Source organism: Urocampus carinirostris, chromosome 12 (assembly GCF_059441175.1).
Source record: "Urocampus carinirostris isolate Australia breed hairy pipefish chromosome 12, RoL_Ucar_1.0, whole genome shotgun sequence".
In the NCBI taxonomy this organism is placed as follows: domain Eukaryota; kingdom Metazoa; phylum Chordata; class Actinopteri; order Syngnathiformes; family Syngnathidae; genus Urocampus; species Urocampus carinirostris.
Genome location: NC_142360.1, coordinates 25,515,535 through 25,540,945, shown reverse-complemented (window position 1 = coordinate 25,540,945; position 25,411 = coordinate 25,515,535). Strand labels below are relative to the sequence as shown.

Sequence of the window (25,411 nt, the reverse complement as noted above, 5' to 3'; positions counted from 1 at the left end):
AGCTTGAGCTGTTAATAGCGTGTCCGCAGATTTACAGCTAGGAATCCGAGAAGAAGACCTTTTGAAACGTCCTGTTTCATTTATTAAACTGAAAAGAAACATTTGGGATATAAAAAAAGGGAGTACCACCCACAAGAAATATTTACACCAGTTGTCATGATTACTTTTTCAAACGATAATGAATTGAGGCACACGCTCACGCATATTTTGCAGTGAGAAAAAAATCAGGAGTTCTTGTGAGATCAGACTATTGACATGTTTTTTCCAGTCCTTTTGAAATGTCTTCAATCCGGTTTTTAAACAGCAAGGCTGCATCTTCCACACATTCGAATGGGGCCCTTCATTTCACCTGGGAAAAGAAAGACACAATAAATTCTATTGAATACATTGAATGGATACTCCACAGTGGGTATGTTTACGTGCAACATTACGTGGACTTTGGGAATAATTTAAATGAGAGAACCCTGGGCATTCTAGTACCGTAACATTAATATACCCTGGCTTGCGAAACTATTTGGCCCCCTTGAATTTTGACCTTTCGCCACATTTCAGATTTCAAACATCAAGATATAAAACTGTAATTTCTTGTGAAGCATCAACAGTAAATAGGACACAGTCATGAAGTGGAACACACTTTATTGGATATTTCAAACTCTTTTAACAAATAAAAAAACGAAAAAGTGGGTGTGCAAATTTATTCAGACCGTTTACTTTCAGTGCAGCAAACTTTCCAGAAGTTCAGTGAGGATCTCTGAATGATTCAATGTTGATCTAAATGACTAACGATGATAAATGGAGTCCAACTGTGTGTAATCAAGTCCCTGTATAAATGCACCTGCACTGTGATAGAGGTCTGTTTAAAGCGCAGAGAGCATCATGAAGAACGGGGAACACACCAGGCATGTCCGAGATACTGTTGTGGAGAATTTTAAAGCTGGATTTGGATACAAAAAGATTTCCTAAGCTTTAAACATCCCAAGAAGAACCGTGCAAGCAATAATATTGAAATTGAAGGAGTATCAGACCACTGCAAATCGACCAAGATCTGGCCGTCCCCCTGAACTCTCAGCTCATACAAGGAGAAAACTGATCAGAGAGGCCCATGATCACTCTGGATGAACTGCAGAGGTTTACAGCTGAAGTGGGAGAATCTGTCCATAGGACAACAATCAGTCATATACTGCACAAATCTGGCAAGACGAAAGCCATTTCTTAAAGATATCCATAAAAAGTGTAGTTTAAAGGTTGTCACAAGCCACTTGGGAGACACACCAAACACATGGAAGAAGGTGCTCTGGTCAGATGAAACCAAAATCGAACTTATTGGCAACAATGCAAGACGTTACGTTTGGTGTAAAAGCAGCACAGCTCATCACCCTCAACACACCATCCCCACAGTCAAACATGGAGGTGGCAGCATCATGGTTTGGGCCTGCTTATCTTACCTTCAACAGGGACAGTGAAGATGGTTAAAATTGATGGGAAGATGGATGGAGCCAAATACAGGACCATTCTGGAAGAAAACCTGATGGAGTCTGCAAAAGACCTGAGACTGGGACGGAGATTTGTCTTCCAACAAGACAATGATCCAAAACATAAAGCAAAAGCTACAAAGGAATGCTTCACTAAAAACATATCAATGTGTTAGAATGGCCAAGTCAAAGTCCAGACCTCAATCCAATTGAGAACTGAAAACTGCTCTTCACAAATGCTTTCCGTCCAACTTCACTGAGCATGAGCTGTTTTGCAAGGAGGGATGGGCAAAAATATCATTTTCTCGATGTGCAAAACGGATAGAGACATACCCCAAGCGACTTGCAGCTGTAATCGCAGCAAAAGGTGCTGCTACAAAGTATTAAATCTATGGGGCTGAATAATTCGGCACACCCACTTTTTTATTTTTTATTTGATAAAAAAAGTTTGAAATATCCAATACAGTGTGTTCCGCTTCATGATTGTCTTGATGCTTCACAAGAAATTACAGTTTTATATCTTTATGATTGAAATCTGAAATGTGGCAAAAGGTCGCAAAGTTCAAGGGGGCCAAATAGTTTCGCAAGCCACTGGTTCGGGTAAGGGTATATTTTTTTGTATCACATTTTGGTAATTATAATTATTACTATTTTTTTATAATTCAGTTTTTATAGTGTTTTTAACAGTTTTTATACAAAAATAGAATAAAAATCCCACCCCAAGGCCGACAGGCAAAAGAACAGTTCATCATGGGGAAAAAAGAGGAAAGAACACTTAACAAGGCGTTACGCATTGCAGTTGTGAATAAAAGGTTCCCAAAGTCATCCCATCGCTTATTAGTCCCATTCAACACCTTCACTCACCCCAGGATTTTTCATCATTAGCTTTTTCTAAATGTTTATGGCGAGACTATCCGGAAGATTCCAGTTTCTCTAAATTATTCGGGCGCAGGAAGCAAAAAAGTCCAAATGGGGCACTAAAATTCTGTCTCCAAGAAGAAAAAGTCAAGGTGATTTTGGGAAAGAACATTTCAACCATTTTTTTATACATTCAATAATCCATCCATCCATCCATTATCTGCACTGCTTATCCTCAATAGGGTCGCGGGGGTGCTGGAGCCCATCTCAGTGGGCAGGGGACACCCTGAACTGGTTGCCAGCCAGTCGCAGGGCACATGGAGACAGACAACTCACTCGCATGTTTTTGGAATGTGGGAGGAAACCGGAGTGCCCGGAGGAAACCCACGCAAGCACGGGGAGAACATGCAAACTCCACACAGGAAAGTTTGATCTCACGACCTCAGAACTGTGCCGCACACGCGCTAACCACTGTGCCGCCTTGCTGCCACATTCAATAATATTTTCCCATAAAAGTGCTACTTTAGAACAGTCCTATTAGCTCAGGAGGTAGAGCGCTTGTCTTGGGATCAAGAGATCGCAGGTTCGATTCCTGATTATATGTTGAAGTGTCCTTGGGCAAGACACTGGATCCCTAATGCTCCCAATAAGCAGGTTGGCACCTTGCATGGCTGCACGGCCGCTATCGGTGTGTGAATGGGTAAGTGTGGAGCACATTGTAAAGCGCTTTGGGAAGTCTTTATTGACTTGAAAAGCGTTATATAAATGCAGACCATTTACCATTCCTACAAAGCATGAATCAGTGTACCTTTCACATTGCTACATTTACAACTAATATCTTTAAACAGTCCAATTTTGAAAGGTTTCGATGGTGTGAAATAATATCATGGATACGTTTATATTGAATACATGTAACTCTAGCTTCTCTCACAGAATCCTCTGACCTGGAGATATCCCCTTTCCATGTTTTGCAAGATAAGTCCTTTTCCAAAGCCTGTTTGCGGTTATCACATGAATTCTTATTTTTCCAGGGGCACCTCTCGTTCCATGTTTTATGTCAATGGAAATAAAAGTTCAATTGCATTTGTTGTTGACTGGGGGAGGGATTTGCATCAGGCAGTGTCTTATTTGCAAATATATGCAATAGACGCTGTATCAGAAATTAGGTTTTTAGGGGTCATAATAGACAATAAATTAAGTTGGAAAACACACATACAAACTAAGGTATCTAAAAGCATTTCAATAATTAATAAAGCCAATTTAATTTCAAACTATAATGCATTTTATTCATTGTATTGTTCTCTAGTGCTGCCATACTTAAAATATTGTGCAGAAGTCTGGGGCAATAATTACAAAAGTTCACTACAGCCCCTTTTTATCCTCCAAAAACGTGCAACTAGAACCATACACAGGGTAGGATATCGAGATCATACTCATATTTTATTCCTGCCGTCCAAATGATTAAAATTAGATGATTTAGTAAAATGTTTCACTGCACAACTGCTATTTAAGGTTAACAAAAACATAATGCCAGAAAACATCCGTAAATTATTCATTCGGAAAGAGGGAAATTATAATTTAAGGGGCTGTAGTAAATTCACAATCCCAAAGGTGAGAACCACCAGTAAAAGTATGTGTGTGTCTGTGTGTGGAGTCGAGCTTTGGAACGGATTGCAAGACGAGATCAAACGGTGTCCAACTATTCACTTGTTCAAATTTAAATACAAAAAGACATTACTGGCGGAATACAGAGATGAAGAAATTGGAGTATGAGTGATACGAGAGATTGGGAATATTGCGTCTAGTTAACTTTGTGTTATTGTTGCTATTCTTATATCAAAACTGTTATTATTAATATCATTACAATTGTTGTTATATCATTGATATATTTGGTGGGGAAGATGAAGGGGTAGGGAATATAAGCATTTGCTTCTTACTACCCTTTTTCGAACATATTATGTAACGTTATTTTGTTGTTGATTTATTGTTTTTGTTCTGTTTTTATTTTGATGTTCGAATAAAGTTCTCAATCATTCATTTAACATATACTTTTATTCTAGTTATTCATTTACCAACTCAGTAACTTTTTGGAAAAAGTAGAAAGTAACTATAACTAATTCCTATTTTTAAAGTAAGGAGCCCAACACTTGATAAACTACATATCCATCACGTTATGATACCTTTTCCTAAGCATTCATGCCAGTTAACAGAATGTCCTCCAATTTTTACTTGGAGTTTACGCCAAGTTTAGCAAGTTGTGTATACTCCCTGCCAGACCATTTTTGAGTGTTCTAAAATAGGATTGATTGTTCCTTTTCCCTTATTTTCAGGAGTTAGTGTAAAATATTCTATTAGCTTGAAAGGGGAAGTAACCTCCTGCTCAAAAGGAACCCAATCTGGTTCAGCATTATTTCCAATCTAATGTTCCACAATTTCAAATTGAATACTATAATAATTAAGGTTAGGCAGTGACAATCCACCCCACCTCCATGATAGGTACAATTTATCTAGACAAATTTTTGGTTTCTTCCCATCCCACAAATAATGTTTAATCATATTATCATAGTGCATCAGTATTTCTATATTTGTGGCTCAGCACCATTCAATGGTGCTTCTTGTGTGTTTATAAGTTGTGCTCGTATATTGCGTGCCAGAAGGATGGACTTTGTTAAAATACTGTAGAACGTTACTGCATATAGAGTCAAAATTGTATGAGATTTCCTGTTACTGCATCTTCCGGCCTATAAGGTCCACCTAAAAACTCCAAATAGGCCAAAAATTCGTAAGTGTGCCTTCTAATCCAGTGCACCTCATATACCTGCAATTGGAAATACATAGTTACAATTAAATCATACCGGATATGGTAACTGTGCTGCCTTTGAGAAACATATTCAGTGTTCTTCGGATGCCCTCTTGTGGGTAACATGTTAATTGTTTGTTCCTAAATGTAAATGGTCTGCATTCATTTAGCGCATTTCAAGTCAATGAAGACCTCCCAAAGCGCTTTACAATGTGCTTCACACTTACCCATTCACACACACACTCACACATCAATAGGGAGCCAGCCATGCTTATTGGGGGCATTAGGGATTCAGTGTCTTGCCCAAGGTCACTTCGACATATAACTTGGCCGAGCCGGGAATCGAACCTGCAACCTCTTGATCCCAAGACGAGCGCTTTACCCACTGAGCGACTGCAATTACTTTTTTAAATGAAGGTAACAATTTTCAAGAAAAGAGAGACAGAAATAATGAGAAAAAAATAAGTATAAAATAAATAAAGTAAAAAGAAAAAATAATAATAATGACATGTTTATCTCTACCCAAGGGGCAAACTCTGGAGCATATATAATTTTCATATTGGCAATGTTTATCATGTTCCAAAATCAAAAATTACTATTTTTCGTGGATAATAAAAAAATTTCGTTTTTGTTTCGTAAGTCCAAATTTAATATGATCTGTGGATACTGTAGTAGGAAAAGAGTATCTTACATATTTGCAGGGGTATAGCATACATTTCTATGCACTTTTTTATTATCAAGTTAATTGACAAACATTAGTAATTTTTGTATTGTTTTATATCATAGAATATTTTGTTTTTTGCACTCATCCATCGGTCCAAAACGTCAATATTAGAAGAAATAGCCGGGATATTAGAAATCCAAATCATCTATTCATCGAAAAAATAATCGACCGATTCATCGATTATGACATTAATCGTTAGTCGCAGCCCTACAATATTCCGAACATAATCTGACTCTTCCCTTGGTGTCCAACAAGAAAATGGATGTAAAAGTGTAAAAGTCACCGTTGGAGTTTTGCTGAGGCTCGGTGCACCAAAACCAGGCCAGTTGGCTGTAGTCTGTCTGCTCTGCTGTGGGACTGACTGCACACCCGCATTTCTTGGCAGACCCACCTGCGGAACATGTATTTATTACATTTTATTCATGTGCGGGTGCAGTTGTGATTGGGCGGAAGCACACTTTCGGAGTTTAAAAGGTGACAGAATTCAAGAATTGTTATCTTGACTGCCCACCCTTCCTGCTAGTGACCACCGATTCCTCTCAAATGCTGAGCCTACCTCACCTCTGCACCAACATCCATTTATTCACTAACCACTCGTGGACATTGACTTCCCGGTTGTGCGCGGATTATTCGTACCTTGCAATTGGGCAATGCCCTGAGGGTCTGCAACTCGCTTTCTCTCAGGGCCAAAGTATCGGCTTGCAATTGTTTCTGTTGTCTTAGCCGGTTTTGCTCAATCAGCAGTTTCTCCATCTTAACAGAAAATGATCCAGTTACAAAAAGATGACAACACGAGTAAAGGGATGGCTGATAGGTGAGAACAACCTTCTCGTCATAGATTTTCTGCTTGAGTTGCAACTGCCTGGTAGTCTCGACGATCGTCTCGTTGCGGTCGCGTCGGCACGTCTGCAGGTCGGTGCTCAAGTGCGAGTTTTGCACTTCCAGTCGACTCGATATGACTTGAATCTGAGCCACCTGGAACAGGAAGACGGACGAGTTAATAGTCATTTGGCAAGACTGCTTCTGCTGTCTCATTTCAAAAAGACAATGAAATCAGGAAATGATTTTTCGAATGCAGATTGAAAAAGTGATGATACATTAAAATGCAAAAACAATGAAGCGACATTTAGTAGCATATCCCCAGTAGATTTGCTGGGTTATTTGGAGAGGATACAGGTCTTTGTTCTCTAGAACCTGTACCAGTGGAGCCATAAGTCACTTTAAGTTCACGGCAGTGGACAGCTGTGTCCGTAACACAATGAAATAGTAGTTTTCCACTGAAAAGGCATCCTCTTTGGAGGATGTTACTTGTTTTCTGTAGTACATCTGGATCAACTATAATAAGGTTAAAGTCTGACTTAACTGTATTTCCTGTCATATGATTATTGTTGTATGCCAAACAAGTCATATAAATGTTACCACACTATTATACCACTCCATTTGACTGCTGTATATATGCGTCATAGGCCTACTATATATATATATATATATATATATATATATATATATATATATATATATATATATATATATATATATATATATATATATATATATATATATATATATATATATATATAGTGTATATATATATATATATATATATATATATATATATATATACTGTATATAAAATGATACAAGTTATGTGTCAATGTTGGGAAGAGTAAGGTGATGAAGTGTTCACGGGATGGAGTGGGCATGACGTTAGAAATAAGGTTGCATGGACAGGTGCTGGAAGAAGTTGAAAGCTTTAGGTATTTGGGTTGTGATGTGGCTGCAGTTGGTGGAATGGAGTGCGAGGTATTGCACAGAGTGAATGAAGGAAGCAAGGTTTTGGGTGCTCTGAGGAGAGTGATGAGCAACAAGAGTATGAGTATGGATGTTAAGAGGGGACTGTATGAGAGTGTGATTGTGCCGACTGTGTTGTATGGTGCAGAGACCTGGAGTCTGAACGCAGATTTAAGAAGGAAATTAAATGTTTTAGAGATGAAGTGTTTGAGGAGTATGTTAGGAGTGACAAGATTGGATAGATTGAGAAATGAAATTGTGAGAGACAGAACTGGAGTAGTCGTGGAACTCAGCAAGCGTGTTGATAAGAGAGTACTCGGTTGGTTTGGACACATGGAGAAGATGGATGAGGAGCGAATGTTGAAGAGGATCTACAGAGCAGAAGTCAATGGAAGGAGACCAAGAGGAAGGCTGCGATTGACGTGGATGGATGGTGTTATGAGTGCACTGCAGGAAAAAGGTCTGAATATAATGGAAGTAAGACCTCATGTTGGTGATAGGAAGGAGTGGAGAGGTGTTGTGAAAGGATAGTGGGATTATGGATGCATTCTTAAGGATAGGCTGGGCACCCGTATGATGCGGCAGGGGTAAACCAGTGAAAGCTGTCGGGCCCTGCTGTTGAACAGAAGAGTGTGTTGTGTCGCCCTGACCCGAGTGACATGGCCGCTTTCTTGTGTCCCGTTTCATCTGGAGGGACGAAAGCATGACCACTTGTTTGGGTGTTTGGGAAATTGGGTTGGTCATGGTCCAAAAATGTTTGTGTGCGTTTTTTGCTATTTTTTTTCCCTTTTATTTTCTTTGTTATTCTATGTGTTTGTCTTGCTGTCGGTCACCCCTCTTGAGGTAGGTAGGTAGGTAGGTAGGTAGGTAGGTAGGTAGATAGGTAGATAGATAGATAGATAGATAGATAGATAGATAGATAGATAGATAGATAGATAGATAGATAGATAGATAGATAGATAGATAGATAGATAGATAGATAGATAGATAGATAGATAGATAGATAGATAGATAGATAGATAGATAGATAGATAGATAGATAGATAGATAGTGAATAAACATCATCATTATGTATGCATAAACATAGATTTGTATAAAAGGAACAGTGCTCACTAGATGTTGCTGTACTGTGTATTGCAACCAATTAACAGAGAAGAATACAAACTGCGGAGACTGAATATAACAAAAAGCACAATTTTTCTTCACATTTTTTGAGGTTCTCAGGTACTTATAACAGCAGGATGACAGACAATTATATCTGCTGGTGATTTCTCGACCGACGAGTATTTCAAACCAAGCACCTTTAAATGAAAGTTTGTGCAGTTTTGCGTCTTTCTCTCATCAATATTGTTTGTTAATGAATAAAGATTCTTTTTTTTACCAACTATGAGGCGCTAAAAAATACACACTGCCTCTTTAATCAAAAGTGGAAGCTTCACCTCAAGAGTTAAATCCGCTATGGAGGCTTTACTCAAGAGTTAAAACAGCTGTGCAGTAATGGCAAAGGATTTATGAAAATCTGATCCAGAGAACACACATGCAGATTAAAGGAGACACGCAGAGTTTGCATCCCACTCAAACAAACGCACACGAATATTGTTTTTAAAAAAATGTATGTTTAGAGTGGGACTGGGATTGTTAGATTAAGCTTCTCAAATGTTACAAGAATTGACGTGATCCGCTGGGTTGCTATGACTTGTCCTTGCTTGGTGCCTTTTTATCAAAGCACCCTCACACACATTTACAGTCTGAACCAGAAAGTACATTGGGTCACATATTGGCACATTTGTAAGGCGGAGTGGATAGCACCGCGTGGGTGGGCGGCCAAAAGATTAGAGACTGTTAAACAAGGCAGACTTTTTCCGCATCATGCTCACAAGGCTGTGTATTTGATCTTACTGGCATGCAGTGCGGCCAAGAATACCGTGTTTATTTTTTTTATTTTATTCCGTTGAAAAAAAGGGTTTAAGGGAGGGCTTTTAGAACCAATTTGAGATTTGGCATTGTGAGAGTTTCTTTTTTATATACAGTCCTCTCATGTTCTAGTGGCAAGTTTAAAATTCCTAGATTCTCTTTATCTTGGGTGTCTACTAAATGCTAAACTTATTAATGATGGTTTATGTATTTTTGCTGATTATACAAATCAATATTGTTTTTTATTTTTCGAAATCACGTTTTTTACCAGTTGGGGACAGCGAATAATACAAAATGGCCTTTTAAACGGCTGTAAAGTTTAACTTTTTAAAAAGAAAAGAAAGCTTTAAAGGTGGTGTTCATAACTTCAAAATATTCTACTTGTTGACGCCATCTTCTGGCTGAAATCACCCTTGCGGCATCTGTTAAGCTGGTTGTATGGCGCGTGCATGTATGTGTCTCTCTTAGACGCACTCGAATAAACTCTTTTTTTCATCTTTTCAGGGGTTAGGGTTGGCATTCTGACTGAATTTGTAACAGTGCTATTCTTGCTTTCAACAGTTTCAACCTAGAATAAAGCGTACTTCAAGCCTCCTTCTCTGCAGCCTAATGTGCTCTGTGGCTGGGACACAGATAGGAGCAGTTCAAACAAATATAAAGGCTCTTTGAACTCAGTTGGGCATTGTTAACACATACCTAATAGAGAAAATATTTACTCTCGAACTATTTAAAGACACCTCAAACTACACACCCCACCTTTAACTTTTACAGAATCAAGATGGATCGTTGAATGTGAAATTGAGTTTTTCATAGTGATTGGCTGTGTTGGATAGAAGAAGAAACGCGATACAAGTTACTACCATCTACAAAAGTATATCTGCGTGCGCATACCTTGTCGCCGACGTTGTCTAGATACAGTTGGAACTTGTTTTCCACATCTCGGGACAGGTTGCTGCAGCTGTTTCTTATCTTTTCCATTTGTTCCTGCTGGCTCTCACAGGTGAGGTGAAAGGTAAGCTGGTGGGGGAACAGGTTGTTGATTTTGTTCAGAAAATCTTTGGTCACCGAATGGATCCCGTCCAGAGAATGAGCAAAGTCCTCTTTACATTTCCTGGTGAAACGTACCATTTAAAATGAAATGTATTTGTCATGGCAAGGATTACTCTTTACACACACAGACACACACTTTGTGTAGAGGGTAAGCTGCTCTTTCAGCATGATGTTCTCTCTGCGTAGAGCGATAGCGTCCTGGTGGTGGACGTCTCTGTCTTTGAGCGCGTTGTCCCTCTCTTGACTCAGGTAGTGGACCGTGTGGCTGAAGTTGGCTTCTATTAGTTCAATCATAGCCTTTTGCTGTGCATTGAGACTATGCAGGGTTCGAAGCTCATCTAGAGGAAGGTAAACGTCTTTTAGGACATCAGCTCCTGAGTAGTTTGCTCATACTGTAGTTCATTACTTTGCTGGGATGTGTGGCTTGATCTGGGTCCAATTTCTAAGCTTTTATACTGCATTACAAGGACGAACAATTTATGTCAGTCTCAAAGCACCACTATGTATATATTTTTGTCATTTTGTCCTGACATTTTTGTTCACTTATTTCACTTTTAAGTTTTAATTTCCTGTTTATTCTGGAGAGCCATGTTTAATCTCACTAAATTGTTATTTTCCCAGTACTTCCATACAGTAGTAAACATGAAAAATTATTGTGTTGATAACATGTGTTTTAAGCCAAATTGATTATTGTTGAATATCATTTTCTGGGTTCTAGTTCAGATTCTACTCCTGTGTCAGAAATGATACAAATTGGATCATGAGTGGACAACTCCACTGGTCGTTAAAACAAAAGCACTCATTGGTGGTTTTGAGGAACACATTTTGGGGGGGATATACGAAAATAAATAACTCTTTTTTGCTTTGGTACTACAAACAAAAGGCCCAATTTTTAAACTTTCTTTTGTAAAAAACAACCAAATTTCAGAGTTTGTTAAACAGAATTACCTATTTTATTAGGTGGTTCAATAGAATGTATTCATTTTTTATGTTTTTTTGTACACTATAACCACATTTGTTTTGCTTTTTTCTAACAAAGTGACACAATTTCAAGGCGGTGTTTAAAGCAAAAATACCCCGTTTAAAAGCGAACTTAAGTATTCCTGGACCTGTCCAGCGGGTTGTTAAAACACATTTTCTTGTTGGTTGTTTTGAGAAACCCAACTAATTGAGAGGGTTACTTTAGAGGGATGCATCCTTTTTTTGACGTGGTAATTCAAACAAAAAGGCTTTTTATAATATTGGGGGATCTTCAACAGTAAGACATATTTTTTTTAGGTGTTTCAATTAAATTCGTCTTTTTCTTTAATGTTGTTTTTTTACATTATAACCACATTTATTTTGCTGTTATTAACAAAGTGACGGGGTTTTAGTGGGGTGTTTTAAGCAAAATTACCCCAATATTGGGCCATTATTAATTTTTTATTAGTTTTAAGTGAAATAATTTTGGGAGTTTTGTGTAAAATCCAAACACTGCACTTTGGGGTTTTGGTGAGAAAAATGTCTGAAAGTTGGGTTGGTTTGAGACCAAACTGGGTATTTTCTGAATCGACTGCTTTAACTGAATTTGGCTTTTTATTGGAAAGTTGTCAACACTTTTAATGTTCATTGGGTAATAACTTAAATTAAAAACTACTACCAGATTCATGACATAATTTTGAAGGGAAAAAAATGCTTAAAAGGATTAAGTGTTATTATGATCTAAACATTTTTTTCTCTAAATTATAATTGACACAACAAAGTAGAGACAAATTGAAAAAGCAAATACACGATTACTTCGTTGTTGTTTTCAAGCTTCTCAAGATTTAAGGAAGCACAACTGAAAAATGTGTACATACTGCTATTCGAGAAGATGGCAGGTTGCTGTATTGGAGGGGTTGGACATCGCATACTGCTCCGTGCCATCATCTGTCTCTCACAGTTAGACTGGAGAAAGATTTCCAGAAAATATCAAATCAATCACATATAAGAGAGCCCGGAACACGCTGCTTGAATATGCCCACTCACTAATTTAGTCATGAGTTCAAACTTTGTGGCATTGGCGAGGGTCTTGAACTCTTCCAGCTGCTTGGCGAGAGCATCTTTCTCTGCCGTGCATGCCCCGAGTTGAGCTGCCAGCTCTCCTTTCTCCTTCCTCAGCTGGATGTTGTTCTCGCTCAGTCTGTTAAAGCCAAGCTCGAGTTCCTGCACACGTATGCACAGCATTTAGCATCACCTTAGAAACGATCCACCACAAAGATGAGTCATCTGATCCCTCACCTTGACTCTCATCTCTTCGGCCGACTTCTCCGGCTGCCCGTAGATAAGAAAAAGCACCAGGCTGACGATGATGAGGGACTGGATGAGTGAAGAGAAGAAGAACACGATCCTCAAGTAGTAACCGCAGCTTTTGCTTTTGCTTTTGTGCAAAGGCTCCTTCGCATCAAGGACGAATTTGGCGGAGGAGTAGCCGGAGCTGTACATGTTTGGAGGTGAAATACTTGCAATGAAAATGGAACCGGGAATTGATCAGTGCACCCTGAAATCCACAGATTTCCTTGGAGTGCAGAAAGTGTCTGAGTCTATCTTGTGACAATGTCAAAGTGTGAGGAGCATGCAGGAACGCATGTAAACAAAAAGGAGAGGAGTGGGGGCCATGTTTATAAATGCTGTCGGGGGCGCACTTCCAGTCCATCCTGGCCCAGCCCTCACCTCACATACCTCCCCCTTCTCCTTTCCAACCCTTCATCGACCTCTGACACCATTACAGCCTTGCTGACCTGTACTTGTCGTCATTATTACTAAAATAGATTGTTGTGCATGGGAAATTCTACAGACATCATCATTCTTTAAACTGCATCTATTGTTGTCGATCAGGGGTGTCAAACAGCCGCCGGTCGGATCAGGCCCGCTATGGGATTGAATCCCGCGGTACAACGCTCAGGGAAGCGCAAGAAGAAAACGAGCTGCATGTTGAAATATGTCCACTTAATGTTGCCAAAGCCAGGTGCCTCCTAGAAAGACGCTGTACTTGTATTTCTTTCTCTCTCTTGCTCTCTCTTTTCATACCCTTTTCTCTCATGCAATACATTTTAAAGCATAATTCAGCAAAACAATCAAATCTGCTCTGCAAACAAAGTCTAATTTTTCAGCGCATTTGTTTTTACTGGGTGACATTTGATACAAATTATGAAGAGAATAATGCCAGAGCCTGTGTCCCACATCAAACAAACAAATATACCACTTTAAAGCGGTCTCCCTGCAGCAGTTATTTAAGATGTTTGAGGCTCATTTTGTCCTTCATTTTTTTCATAAATAATGATTTCAAAACAAGGTGCGGGCAGAGTTTTTTGTAAAAACGGCTCAAAATACAGCAAATGAAAATACGTGCTTATTTACTTTCAGTGCAGACAGCGCTGTGTGCATAGCTCTACTCACTCCTATTGCTCATCCGATCAAATTGCCTTATATAATTTGCCAGGGTTTTGGGGTTTTCTAAGGTTAGTTTTGTGGCTTTTCATCATAAGGAGTCTCGACAGTGAACATACATTAATTAATGAGCTTCATTATAAAGAATTGGTTAGCGATGTATAGCTAAAACAGGGTCTGTCAGTGTTACACCTGGACTGTAAACTGTAGGTGCGTTTGTCCCCTTTATATACTGGACTAAACCATTCATTTAGTTGGCCATGCACCCATTCCTCAGCTGTGTGCTAGTAAGATTTGGAACGCCTAAAGAAGATGTTTGCAAAGTTAGGATTTTATCTCCAAGCCATAAGTGTTCATGAAAAGAGCTGTATCTAGCTCGCAAGCCATAAGTTCCCAAAGCCTGTTGTAAAGTGTTTGTTTTACTTAACACAATGCTTTGCAAAACAGTATTGCTTTTTTGCTTTTGGTAGTTATGACAAGAAATTATAGAGGATAAGTGCTGGTATATAACAGTGGCTTGCAGTCAGGGGGAGGCAGTCCCTCACCCTTTCTCATTTAACTTCAAAATGTTCTCGTTTAAAATCGCCAAAACAAATTTCCACATTATTTTGTGCATATTATTGATACAATGAGTATGTAACATATTACTGTCCTCATCCTCTGCAGATGCAGAATGAGGCACACAATTCACTCAGTCATTGACTTGAAAAGCGCTATATAAATGCAGATCATTTCATTTCATGACCCTTATTTTAGATTCTTATTCTGTTTTTATAATTAATGTCGTTATTATCAATACTTCATTCATTAAAACAAATAACAGTATTGTTTTGAATATTCAGTCAAAAAATACATAAACCGTAATAAAACCATGTTTTTCAAAATACTCATTGGTTGAGAATTAGCAATTATTTAACATAAGCTTCACCTAGAGAGAGCTGACAAATTTGTCCGCCATCTTGTTACTACTGGGCGCACTACAACCTCAAAAAGGCAAGGCAAAAATTTGAGACATAAAATTGTGCAGTTTGGTCACTTTGAGTCTCCATACTTAGTATTCTTCCTTGGGCCGTTTAGCATTATTTTTGGTTGCACTACATCAATACAGTTACATATAGTGGTCAAAAGTTACATACTGTCCTCATTTGTACTCAAGGGCCACATGGTTAATAAATTCTCACGGGGGCCTGATTAGTAGATAAAAGAATAAGAGAGAAAAAGAAAGAAAGAAAGCGAGACAAAGAAATAGAAAGTGCAAGTAAGAGAGATAGAAAGAGAGAGTGAAGGAAAGAGATAGATAAAAAATCAAATGGAAAGAAATACATTGAGCGAGAGAAAAAAAAAGACAAAGGCGAGATCATAAAAAAGTGAGAAAGAGAAATAAATAGAAAGAAAATGAGGGAGAAAAAAAGACAAAGAGAAAGACTAAAAGAAAGAGTGAAAAAGAAAAAACGAAGGGGAAGAGAACAAAAGAGCAAGAGAGGTGGAAAAGAGAAAGAAATGGTGGGGAGAAACAGAGAGAGAGAGAGAAAGAGAGAGAAAAGGAGAGAAAGAAAAGGAAAAGGAAAGAAAGAAAACCCAAAAAATAAAGAGTAAGAGACAGAGAAAGACATTGCTCAAAAGAGACGAGAATTAAAGGAAAAGAGAGTGAGAGTAGAGGGTAAGAAAGAGAAAGAAAGAGCTAAAGAGGGAATAAGAAACATGAAAAAGAAAGACGGAAAGAGACAGGGATGGAGATTAAGAGGAAAAGAAATAGGAAGATGAAGAGAGTAAGAGAGAGAGAGAGAGTCATAAAAAACGAGAGAGAGAAAGAGAAAGAGAGAAAAATAAGCTAAAAAGAGTGAAGAAAGAAAGGAACAGAAAGAGAGGGTACGAAAGAGGGAGAAAGAAAGAGACACGGGAAAAATAAGAGAAAAAGTGAGAAAGAACACAACTACAGTTGCTTTGAGAGTGGCACCTGTCTATGGCAACATCCAGTAGAGATATTTAAAACTTCAGCTCACTTTTCTCTTGTGCTACTCTCAGCATTGTATTAAAACCTTAGGCGGGCACACATAATTCATACCTGTGCACAAATCTTAACAAAAAGGTTGGTGTCCCCTGAATTTAAAGTATGTGATTCGGCCGTTTTCACTGTAATGTACTTTTCCAGCTTTTGACAATTGGCAAGTACAAGTGCAAAAACTAATATTTGAACGGGCCAGTACGGAAGTGATGAAATATTTAGTTTTGTGGTCCAATTGCCACCTAGAGTGGATGCTCCTGCAGTCTGCCGAAGAATTCCGCCCAACGTAGATGAAGAAAATAAGAAAAACAGCATATCCTGTCCCGAGCAAGCACGGAAAGGAGTCGTGGCAGCGGAGGAGTGAAGGAATGAAAACAATGGGGAGCTGTCATTCTTCGGGGATGAGCGGATAACAAATTCTCTGCGCAGTGCCGAGTCGCTCGGCCCTCCCGCTCGCTCTTATCTGCGGTGATGACGTAGGGGCCGGCCGACATCGGCCGGCTGGAAAAAAGGGGAAAGGTCTCCCGGCCCCTGAGCTTTCCTGCTCCCCATTGTCTCACTAACAACATTCCGTCCGGGGAAAACCTCCATCATGAAAGTTTGTGAGTGACAGAAAGTGCACGACTATCAGAAGTGGATTAAAAACAGGAAACCTTGTGCCGAAGGGATAAGACAAAACAACTGCTTTAGATAAGTAACAGGAGACGGGAGATGCATCACATCTTAAGGAGCGCTGTAATATTCACACTACAAGTTGATTCAAACATTTTCAAAAGATTTTATTCAGATCATGCCTGTTTTGGGGAATATTCAAGCACCCCCAAATTCAACGCAAGCAACCCCCCAAATTATAGCATGTTTAAAACTCTCTTCCTTAATAAGGGACCGTATGGGCTTTTATATGATGAAAAAACGCTAGCTAAAATATAAGACAGTAAAACAAAACAAACAAATTGTTAGGAAATAAATTGTTCAAATTAGTTATCTGACTCCATTAACCAAACACCACCTAACAATGCGCGCTCGTTTCTTTTTGTGTTTCTTTTTTCTTAAACAAATTAACTAAGTGAACTCCATCGAATTAGCCGAATTAGTGTCGCCCGAGTCTTCGTCAAGCCTCTTCTCTCGTTCTCCCTCGATCTTCTCCGAGTTCTCCCGGCCCACGCCTTTTTCCGCCAGCTGGTGCGCCAGCTCCTCCCATGGGCGGGCCAGAGACTCCCCACGTGGGCACCACCTCGTCTCCTCGATGTCTGGACCCCGAGCGTTTATCAAATCAGTGCCTGGCGTCCTGCGTCTGGCCTTCTCCGTCAGTGTCCTGTTATCAACAGAACTAAGCAAAACATTCGCATTCGGAACGGTGTGACCTGTCATTGAACTTAAGCCTTCTCAGTGAAAATCTTCATTCATTAAATGTAACTTGTATAAAATCCTTTATAGTAAAATGTATAAAATCCTTTAATATGAACAATGCAGTCGGGAATACTGTACTCCACTGACTTGAAATTGTTCAGTCCATTAAATTCCTAGCACCGCTCTTGCCCTGCTCCTCTTTGGCTAGGGCTAGTATCACTTGCTGCATATTGGCGGAGTCTGTGGAGGCTCCAATGTATGACGGTGAGAGTATTATGGAACTTATGGAAGCGCAAGAGTCCCAATATTCAATTAAAAAAGGAACATTCAATTAATATAAGAGCCTTCAAACAAACATCCAATAAAAAATCAAAACGGCTATTCGATTATTCAATTGATAAAAACAGCCTTTTAACATAAAAATCTTTAGCAAAACATTTTGATTTGGTTTGAACTCACGGGAAAAAAAGATTGGTGTGGTATTGTGAATTTCAAAGTTTTTGTGCTAAGAGCAATATTTGCAAAAGTGTAGCTCAAAATATTAAAGTTGAATCAGGGGTCACGAACCTTTTTGACTGAAGGCTACTTATTGCTGCAGATTAGCCCCAAGGGCTACCAGTTTGACATGTATTTCTAAAATAAAAATTTGTTAGTACTATGTAGTTACTATATTATATTGCTAATACCATGGTGCGATCAGAAGTAGGTTTAACATAAGGCCCAGTAAACCACATACAAGCCTCATTTAAGGGCACCGAGTGATTTATGAAATGATCTGCATTTATATAGCGCATTTCAAGTCAAGATTTCCCAAAGCGCTTTACATTTTGCATCACATTTCCCAATAGCGGCCGTGCAGCCATGTGAGGTGCTCACCTGCTTATTGGGGGTATTAGGGGTTCAGTGTCTTAGCCAAGGACACTTCAACATGTAACACGGAGGAGCCGGGATTGGAACTGCGATCTCTTGATCCCAAGACGAGCGCTCTACCTCCCGATCCACTGATATATAAGTTAGTATACTTGTAACAGAGAAATAAAATGCAATTTCCTTTTGGTGTGACATGACTTCAGCTGGTACAGTGGAGGTACCAGGTGAATACAGGGGTGGGATGAGACGACAATTGCCAATTTAAAGTGTAAAGGATTTAAAACTTCCACTTGAGAGGATTGTCATGCCCTTAAATTTCCTTAATTTATCTGTGTAATATTTGTTATTGCAACATCTGTTTCAGTCTGGTCATCCTGGAAGGGGTATTACTCATGTGCGATCCTTATCTTAATTTTCCTCATGTTGAGATTTTTGAGTTTTTCCTTACCCTCATGTAGGTTTTAGATCAGGCAATAGTGTAATAATAGTCTGTGGTTTGCAATAGTCTGTGCAGCCCTTTGAGACTACTTGGGATTAAGTGCATCACAAATAAACGTGACTTGACTTAATCAAAATGTTATCATAATTGAATTTTACATGATATATCACTTTAAGTGAAATTTTTTTGGACCCTGTCCTCCAATCAGTGACGTGCAGTAAGGTTCAGGTCTGGTGAGGCATAGTCAGACTTAAAACTGAATAAAGATACATTTTAGTCATCATTTGATGGGCAGAGCAAGCAAGCAATATATAAACGATATTAAAGGGTAAAAAATGTTTACAGACGCCTCCCGACTTACGTTCATTTGACTTACGGATTCCGGCAGTTACCATTTCAGGACGTTTAAAAATATGCGGACATTACCGTAAGTTAGATTTTGTATAGAGTGTACCTTTTACTGAGTACAGCACAGTACTGTAGTGCTTCTTTCCGCGGCATGGCGCTGTGGAAGGTCACCCAGCATCCACACCGAAGAAGAAATCCGGCTTCTACTTCCTATTCCGTGTGTAAACATACAGTACTATGTGTACTGTATCTCTAGCGCGCTAGGAACTTTGACATTTAATTGTTTAATATCTCGTGCATCCATTCAACATGGTTGGAGTAAAGTGTAAAAGACAAGGCGAGACGTTTCTTTTAAAATAAAAGTGGAATAAGAAAGATTGATGCGGTTGAGAAAATGGTTGGATCTCTTTTTTCGGCCACTACTTCCCACTCTTGAAGCCCATCTTCCAAAAGTAAGTGACACTCTGTCCACTCCACGCATCGGCCCGGTATTGCAATACCTCCGGGAACGGTGCATTCGCAATGATCGCAGCAAGGCTTTAGGGCTAGGACCTTAGCTTGGCCTTTTGGCTGAAAGTATGTCCCGGCTCCTAGCCTTTGTAGCGTATTATGAACTAACGGATAATGGATAATGAATAACGAAGATAGAACAATAACCCTTAAAAACCCCACACTTAACTTTACTTATCTTTATAGAGCATATTATTTTATGAAATGTTTATTTTTTTTAGTTAAAAAAATACAGGGTACTTATACAAGCCTTAAACATACTTATTTAAACTGTAAACATACAAAATATAGCACTGAAGCAACTTATGAACGAATTAAACTTACGACAATTGTCCGGAACCTAACTCGTTCGTAGGTCGGGCAGCGTCTGTATTGTCTGACCTTAAAGGGACACTGTAATATTTGACCACTATATGTTGCTGTATTGTGTAGTAACACTGAAAAGTAATGCTACAAAGTACTAGGCAAAATACAAACTACAAAGAATCAGAATGAACAAACCAGCTATTTTATTTTTCTTTTGCCCAGCCTTCCACAAAGTTCTTCCCAAAGTTTTGAAGTTATGAAGGTACCCGTAGCAGCAAGATGGCGGACAATCATGTCAGCTTCCTCTAAATGAGCCTCACGTTTTGTAAAATAAATATATTTCTCTACCTACGAGTGTAAAAAAAAGGCTAATTTATATGTTAGTTTGCATATTTTTGCCTATTATTGAATTTACTATCCTTTAAAAAAATATGAATGAAGTTCATTTCTACCACTCAATGGCATTAAATAATACAACCTTTCCATTTAACTTATAAATGAAGTCTATGGGCTGCTTGTTTTGAATGAAATCACCTTTCTGATAAAAGGCCATGCAATGAAAAAAAAAGAATAGCTTATCTTGCTGTTAGCATGCTTATACTATCGCAATTTCTATTGTTTGGGGCTAAGGTTTGCGTTAAACCGGAATCCTTGGTCTCACTATCACCCTCTGCCATGAGGCATGAGAATTGAACGCCTCACTCCACATTTCCAGCGGCTCAGTAGAGTAAAAAGTTACATACTAGAGTTTAATATTCATGATTTATGTAAAACATTTTGGACAGGAAAATGAAAATCTAGAAATTGTGATGAAAGAATTTTAACACTGAATAAATACAACCATTCATTTTATATTTCCATGAGACAATCAGGAACTCAGAGATTTAGTCAATTGCCTGGACAAAGCATCAAGCCATTATGGGATGGAAATCAGTACAGAAAAATCAGAAGTAATGACCAGGAAGCTCAAAGTCATCAGCACAATTGACAAACATCACCATCAACCACCAAGAGCTTGAGCCTGTCACCAAATTTCATTTTTTTTTGACCTGTCATATCAGAAAAGGGGTCAGAAACAGGATAGCTTAAACCACAGCCTGACTTGCCAGACTTAAACCCATCCGGGGGGACAAGAACGTAGCAGTGAAATCAAAGATCAGACTCATGCAAGCGCTGGTTACTTCTATCTTCCTCTACGCTTGCGAGACAGAGCAAAACTGGAAGCGAAAATCCAGGCCATGGAGATGCGTTGCTACAGGAAACGTCTAGGCATTGGCTACTTAGCTACTATATGGCACATTGGACCCTAAGAAGAGCTCTTGTGAACTGTGCAAAAACGAAAACTGCAGTAGTATGGCCACGTCACAAGATTATTAGGACTGGACAAGATCATTCCCCAGGCCGCAGTCCAAGGGGGCTGGAGGAGAGGAAGGTTGGAAAAATAACTAGGATGACAACATCAAGGAATGGACAAAAGCAAGAAACTTTACCACGACCCAAAAACTGGCTAGGAACTGTCAGCAGTGGAGAAAGTTGTCCAGAGTTAAGGCCGTGAAAAGTTACTGTCACTAATTACCTGCTACTTTGAAAGGCACACTATTGTAAATAATGGGGAAAACAATTTTTGTCAGGGCTACAAATCTTGTGTAGTTATTTATTAAGATGCCAATTAATTCATTAAATTCCATTATCTAAACCACTTATCCTCAGTAGGGTCGCGGGGGTGCTGGAGCCCATCCCAGCTATCTTCAGGCTTCAGTGGGCAGGGGACACCCTGAACTGGTTGCCAGCCAGTCGCAGGGCACACAGAGACAGACAACTCACTCGCTCATTCACACCTCAAACGGAGTGTCCTTTAATTTTCCATTTTATTTATATAAAAAATAAATCTATGTTAAAGGCATGGATTAAACATAATACATTTATACAATCATGTTTACTTTCCCACTATTTGGAACAAAAAAAAACAATGTTCTACTTGTACTCTTGTATACATAAAATGTCCCTTTTGTCTACTCTGTAATAATACTGCAAGCCTGAACACATTTACAAGCACAAAACACCAACCAAAACTGTGTCAAAGTACTCCTAAAACTCAGTTATTGGTAAACATTAAATAAAACTCACAAAAAGAAAACTTATATTGCACTTTGACCTAATTCATTTCTAAACCAAATCAAAATAAATGCTCAGGAGCCTTACAAAACGTAGAGATGGTCCAGACCGCCATTTTGAGTTTTTTACTAAACACGAAGATTATTTTCTTTTACTCTTTACCTCGAAATTTTCACGATCTAAATTTGGTTTCTACATTCAGTAAATGTTTATAATTCCTTATAACTGGATTGTGGTCGTGTAAAAACACTTTACTAACCTGTTTTTACAGGGTAAAGAAGAGATCAGTCATGTCTTAAGTTCTCAATGGCAGCTGATAATTGTCTGAAGATACTGTATCATAAGGCGGCATACCATTCATGGGTGAAGTACTCCCTCTAGCGGTCAAATTTGCGACCTGCACTCCCACAACAAATTAGCTTATTTTCCATATAAACCACACAAAAAATAAGACATTCAAACTAGTGACCATAAACATAAATATGTTTTAGGCGTCACATGTACCTGTTATTAGTATCCTAATAGATTAGGTATATTTCCTTGCTTTACTTTACTCTCACGTGACTTCTTGCAGAACTCCGTAGTCTCCTAAATGCTCAGCTCATAAGATGCAAAAACTAGACCTCTTGTACTCCCATTTTCCTCGATTTTTCTTCCCTACATTCACATTGTTCCAATAATTTTAATATGTTCACTACATTTCTTTTAAGTCAAAGAATACACTTCTGTTTTATCTCCTTGGCTTTCGAGGTGTGTACACACCTAGAAGGCCAAGGATTAATTTTGTATCAGTGACCGTATCAATAACAAATTTTGTATGGTGATTTATTTTTTACATTTTTCTTTGTATAGTATTTCACTAAATAATGTTTTCTTGTTTGGAAAGAACATTATTTTAATTTACTTTTACTTTTGTTGAGCTGTATTGTGAAGGATTTGACACATTTTACTATAAAGGATTTTGTACGATTAAATACAAGTTACATTTATTGAGTGAAATGAAGATTTTCACTGAGTGGGTTTCAGGTCACGCTGTTCCAAATGCGGAATGTTTTGGCTGGGGAATTTTGATAACAGGACTCAGACGAAGGACGGCAGGCATTGTTTTGATAAACGCTCTCTTGTTTTGAGTTTTTCCAGACATCATGGCGAGGGGGTGGACCCCACGTGGGGGCTTTCCTGGCATGCCCATGGGGGGAGCCGGCACACCAGCTTGCGGAAAAAAACGTGGGTCGAGAGAAGGAAGCAGGAAGATCGAGAGAAGAGGCTTGACAGAGACTCGAGCGACACTAATTCGGCTAATTTGGCCATAAAAGATGGAGTTCACTTAGCTAAATTGTTTAAGAAATGAAATCTGCCCCTGTGTGGAAATGCCGGTCTCTTGTTCATTTTTCCATCAAGAAACGAGCGTGCAGGGTTAGGGGAATGTAGGTTGTGTTCGGTTAATGGAGTCAGATAATCCGAACAATTTGGTAAACGGTACATTTTAATATTCAATTCCTAACAATTGGCAAAAGGATACCTCTGGCGGTAAGGCAAATAAGAATAGTACAGTAAACGTTATGATGAGGCTCGTGAATTACCTTATCTTCGACCTTGTTTCACTATTGACTCCACAAAAATAGTGTAGTCCACCGCAGATTCCTGCTAGTAGTAAATTTGTTACATGATAAAATATGACCAGCTTTTCAAAAAATGGTTTTCTTTGGCAATCTTTTTTTAAAGAGGAAGTCCACCCAAAGGATTTCCTGACAACAATAATTTATACGGGCCACTACTGTATGACGCACAACATTTTGATTAATATTGTGTTTGGAAAATAGGAGTTGTGAAGTATAATCCACCCGTGTGTTTATCCTTTTCTGTGAACTGCTATTTTGAGAGTTGAGTTACTGAATGATGACGTCATTGTTGCTCAAGCACCAATAAACAACTAATCAAGTTTACCTGCTGTATTTTACCAAAACTATAACCATAACAGGTCAAAAGTTAAAGTGTTGTGATTTGTGGCTAAAACAAATGCAGGAAGCTTTGCAAAGTGCTCAAAATAACAACAGTATTTTATCACAAAATAACTCAATGGAGTATCAAACAAATGGTCAATGAACAACTAAACTCTCCAAACCAGAGGACAAAAAACAAACCTCCAAAACCTGTGTCGGCGGTGGACCCGAATGCGGCGATGCCGAAGGCAGGTATGCCCAACAAGGGATGATATTTTCTGTCAAAAAACAGAAAGAAAAAAAAAACAGGTGAAGGATTTAATACATTTGACTATAAAGGATTTTATACGATTGACTCATAATGCAATGAAAATTTTCACTGAGTAGGCTTTAGTTCAATGACAGGTCAGGCCGTTCCAAATGCAGAATATTTTTTCTAGTTCTGTTGATAACAGGACTCTGACGGAGGATGGTAGGCGTTGTTTTGAGGACAAGGCCCTAAAGAAGTAGAAACGCTCTGTGTTGTTTTGAGAAGCCCCACGTTGGGCTTCCTTGGCACGCCCATGGGAGGAGCCAGGACACCATCTAACGGGGAGACGTGGGCCAAGAAGAAAAAAGCAAAAGGCTTCCCAGAGATTCCAACGACACTAATTCGGCCGTTTTCGATTGAGTACACTTAGTTCAATTGTTAATGAAATTAAATCTGCCCCGGTGTGGAAATGTCGACTTTCCTGTTCATCTTTTCCGTCAAGAAACAACCGCGCATAAACTGTTGGGTGAATGTAGGTTGTGTTTGGTTAATGGAGTCAGATAACTAATTCGAACAATTTGGTGAACAGCACATTTTAATAATTATCTCCCAACACAGGTCATTAAAATGAGAAGTGTCCAATCCATAAACAAAACCGAACCTGACATTGTAATAGCAGATAGGACAAAAGAGGTGTGGAATGGCAATAACCCGACAAAGAATGGAGTCCAAACAGTCATATACAAAGGGCTAGGACGATTAGGGACAGGTGCATCTGCTCAGTTCCAAACCTTATTAGAGCCCGATGGGGGAAAAGTAGCACACCCTATCGTGACATCACCTCACCCTTAATGGCCGGATGCTAGACGAACCAAACAAAAACAAAATGGAGGCTGCACCGAGGAGACCTCCACTGGAACAGGGGACAGCTAAAGGACCTCGTCCGTCAAGTATTTGGCAATATTTGAAGACTGGAACATCAAAAATGGAAAGGAATGATTAAACAGCTTCTGCGGTCAGCAGTCATTATAAGCAGGGTTCTAAAATCTGGTGTATGTAACTTCAAAAATACTCTACCTGTTGACGCCATCTTCTAGCTGAAATAATCATTGCAGCTCCTTTGTTGCGCGTGCAGTATGTGAAATTATTATTTTGGGGGGTTTAGTTTGGCATTTGGACTGTATTTGAAACAGGCCTTTTCTTACTTTCACCATTTTCATCCCAAGATTAAAGAAAGCCACGAAATATACCACTTAAA

General features: G+C 38.9%; 1 protein-coding gene across 2 annotated transcripts; it reads right to left on the bottom strand.

Moving 5' to 3' along the window:
• Window positions 1–56: 56 nt before the first annotated feature.
• On the bottom strand, window positions 57–22,268 carry plvapb (plasmalemma vesicle associated protein b). 2 transcript variants are annotated; one of them, XM_088349466.1, is made up of 10 exons: window positions 22,220–22,268; window positions 12,869–12,946; window positions 12,617–12,793; window positions 12,448–12,535; window positions 10,746–10,947; window positions 10,451–10,670; window positions 6,680–6,829; window positions 6,491–6,607; window positions 6,138–6,245; window positions 57–349 (listed from the first exon to the last, which is right to left on the bottom strand). In XM_088349466.1, the coding sequence occupies exons 2-10, from the start codon at window positions 12,878–12,880 to the stop codon at window positions 341–343; spliced, it is 1,083 nt and encodes a 360-aa protein (XP_088205592.1). In that variant the 5' UTR covers window positions 12,881–12,946; window positions 22,220–22,268; the 3' UTR covers window positions 57–340. The 2 variants fall into 2 exon arrangements, with proteins under 2 accessions (XP_088205592.1, XP_088205591.1); XM_088349465.1 differs by lacking the exon at window positions 22,220–22,268 and having other exon boundaries at window positions 12,869–13,210.
• Between the last annotated feature and the right edge of the window lie 3,143 nt (window positions 22,269–25,411).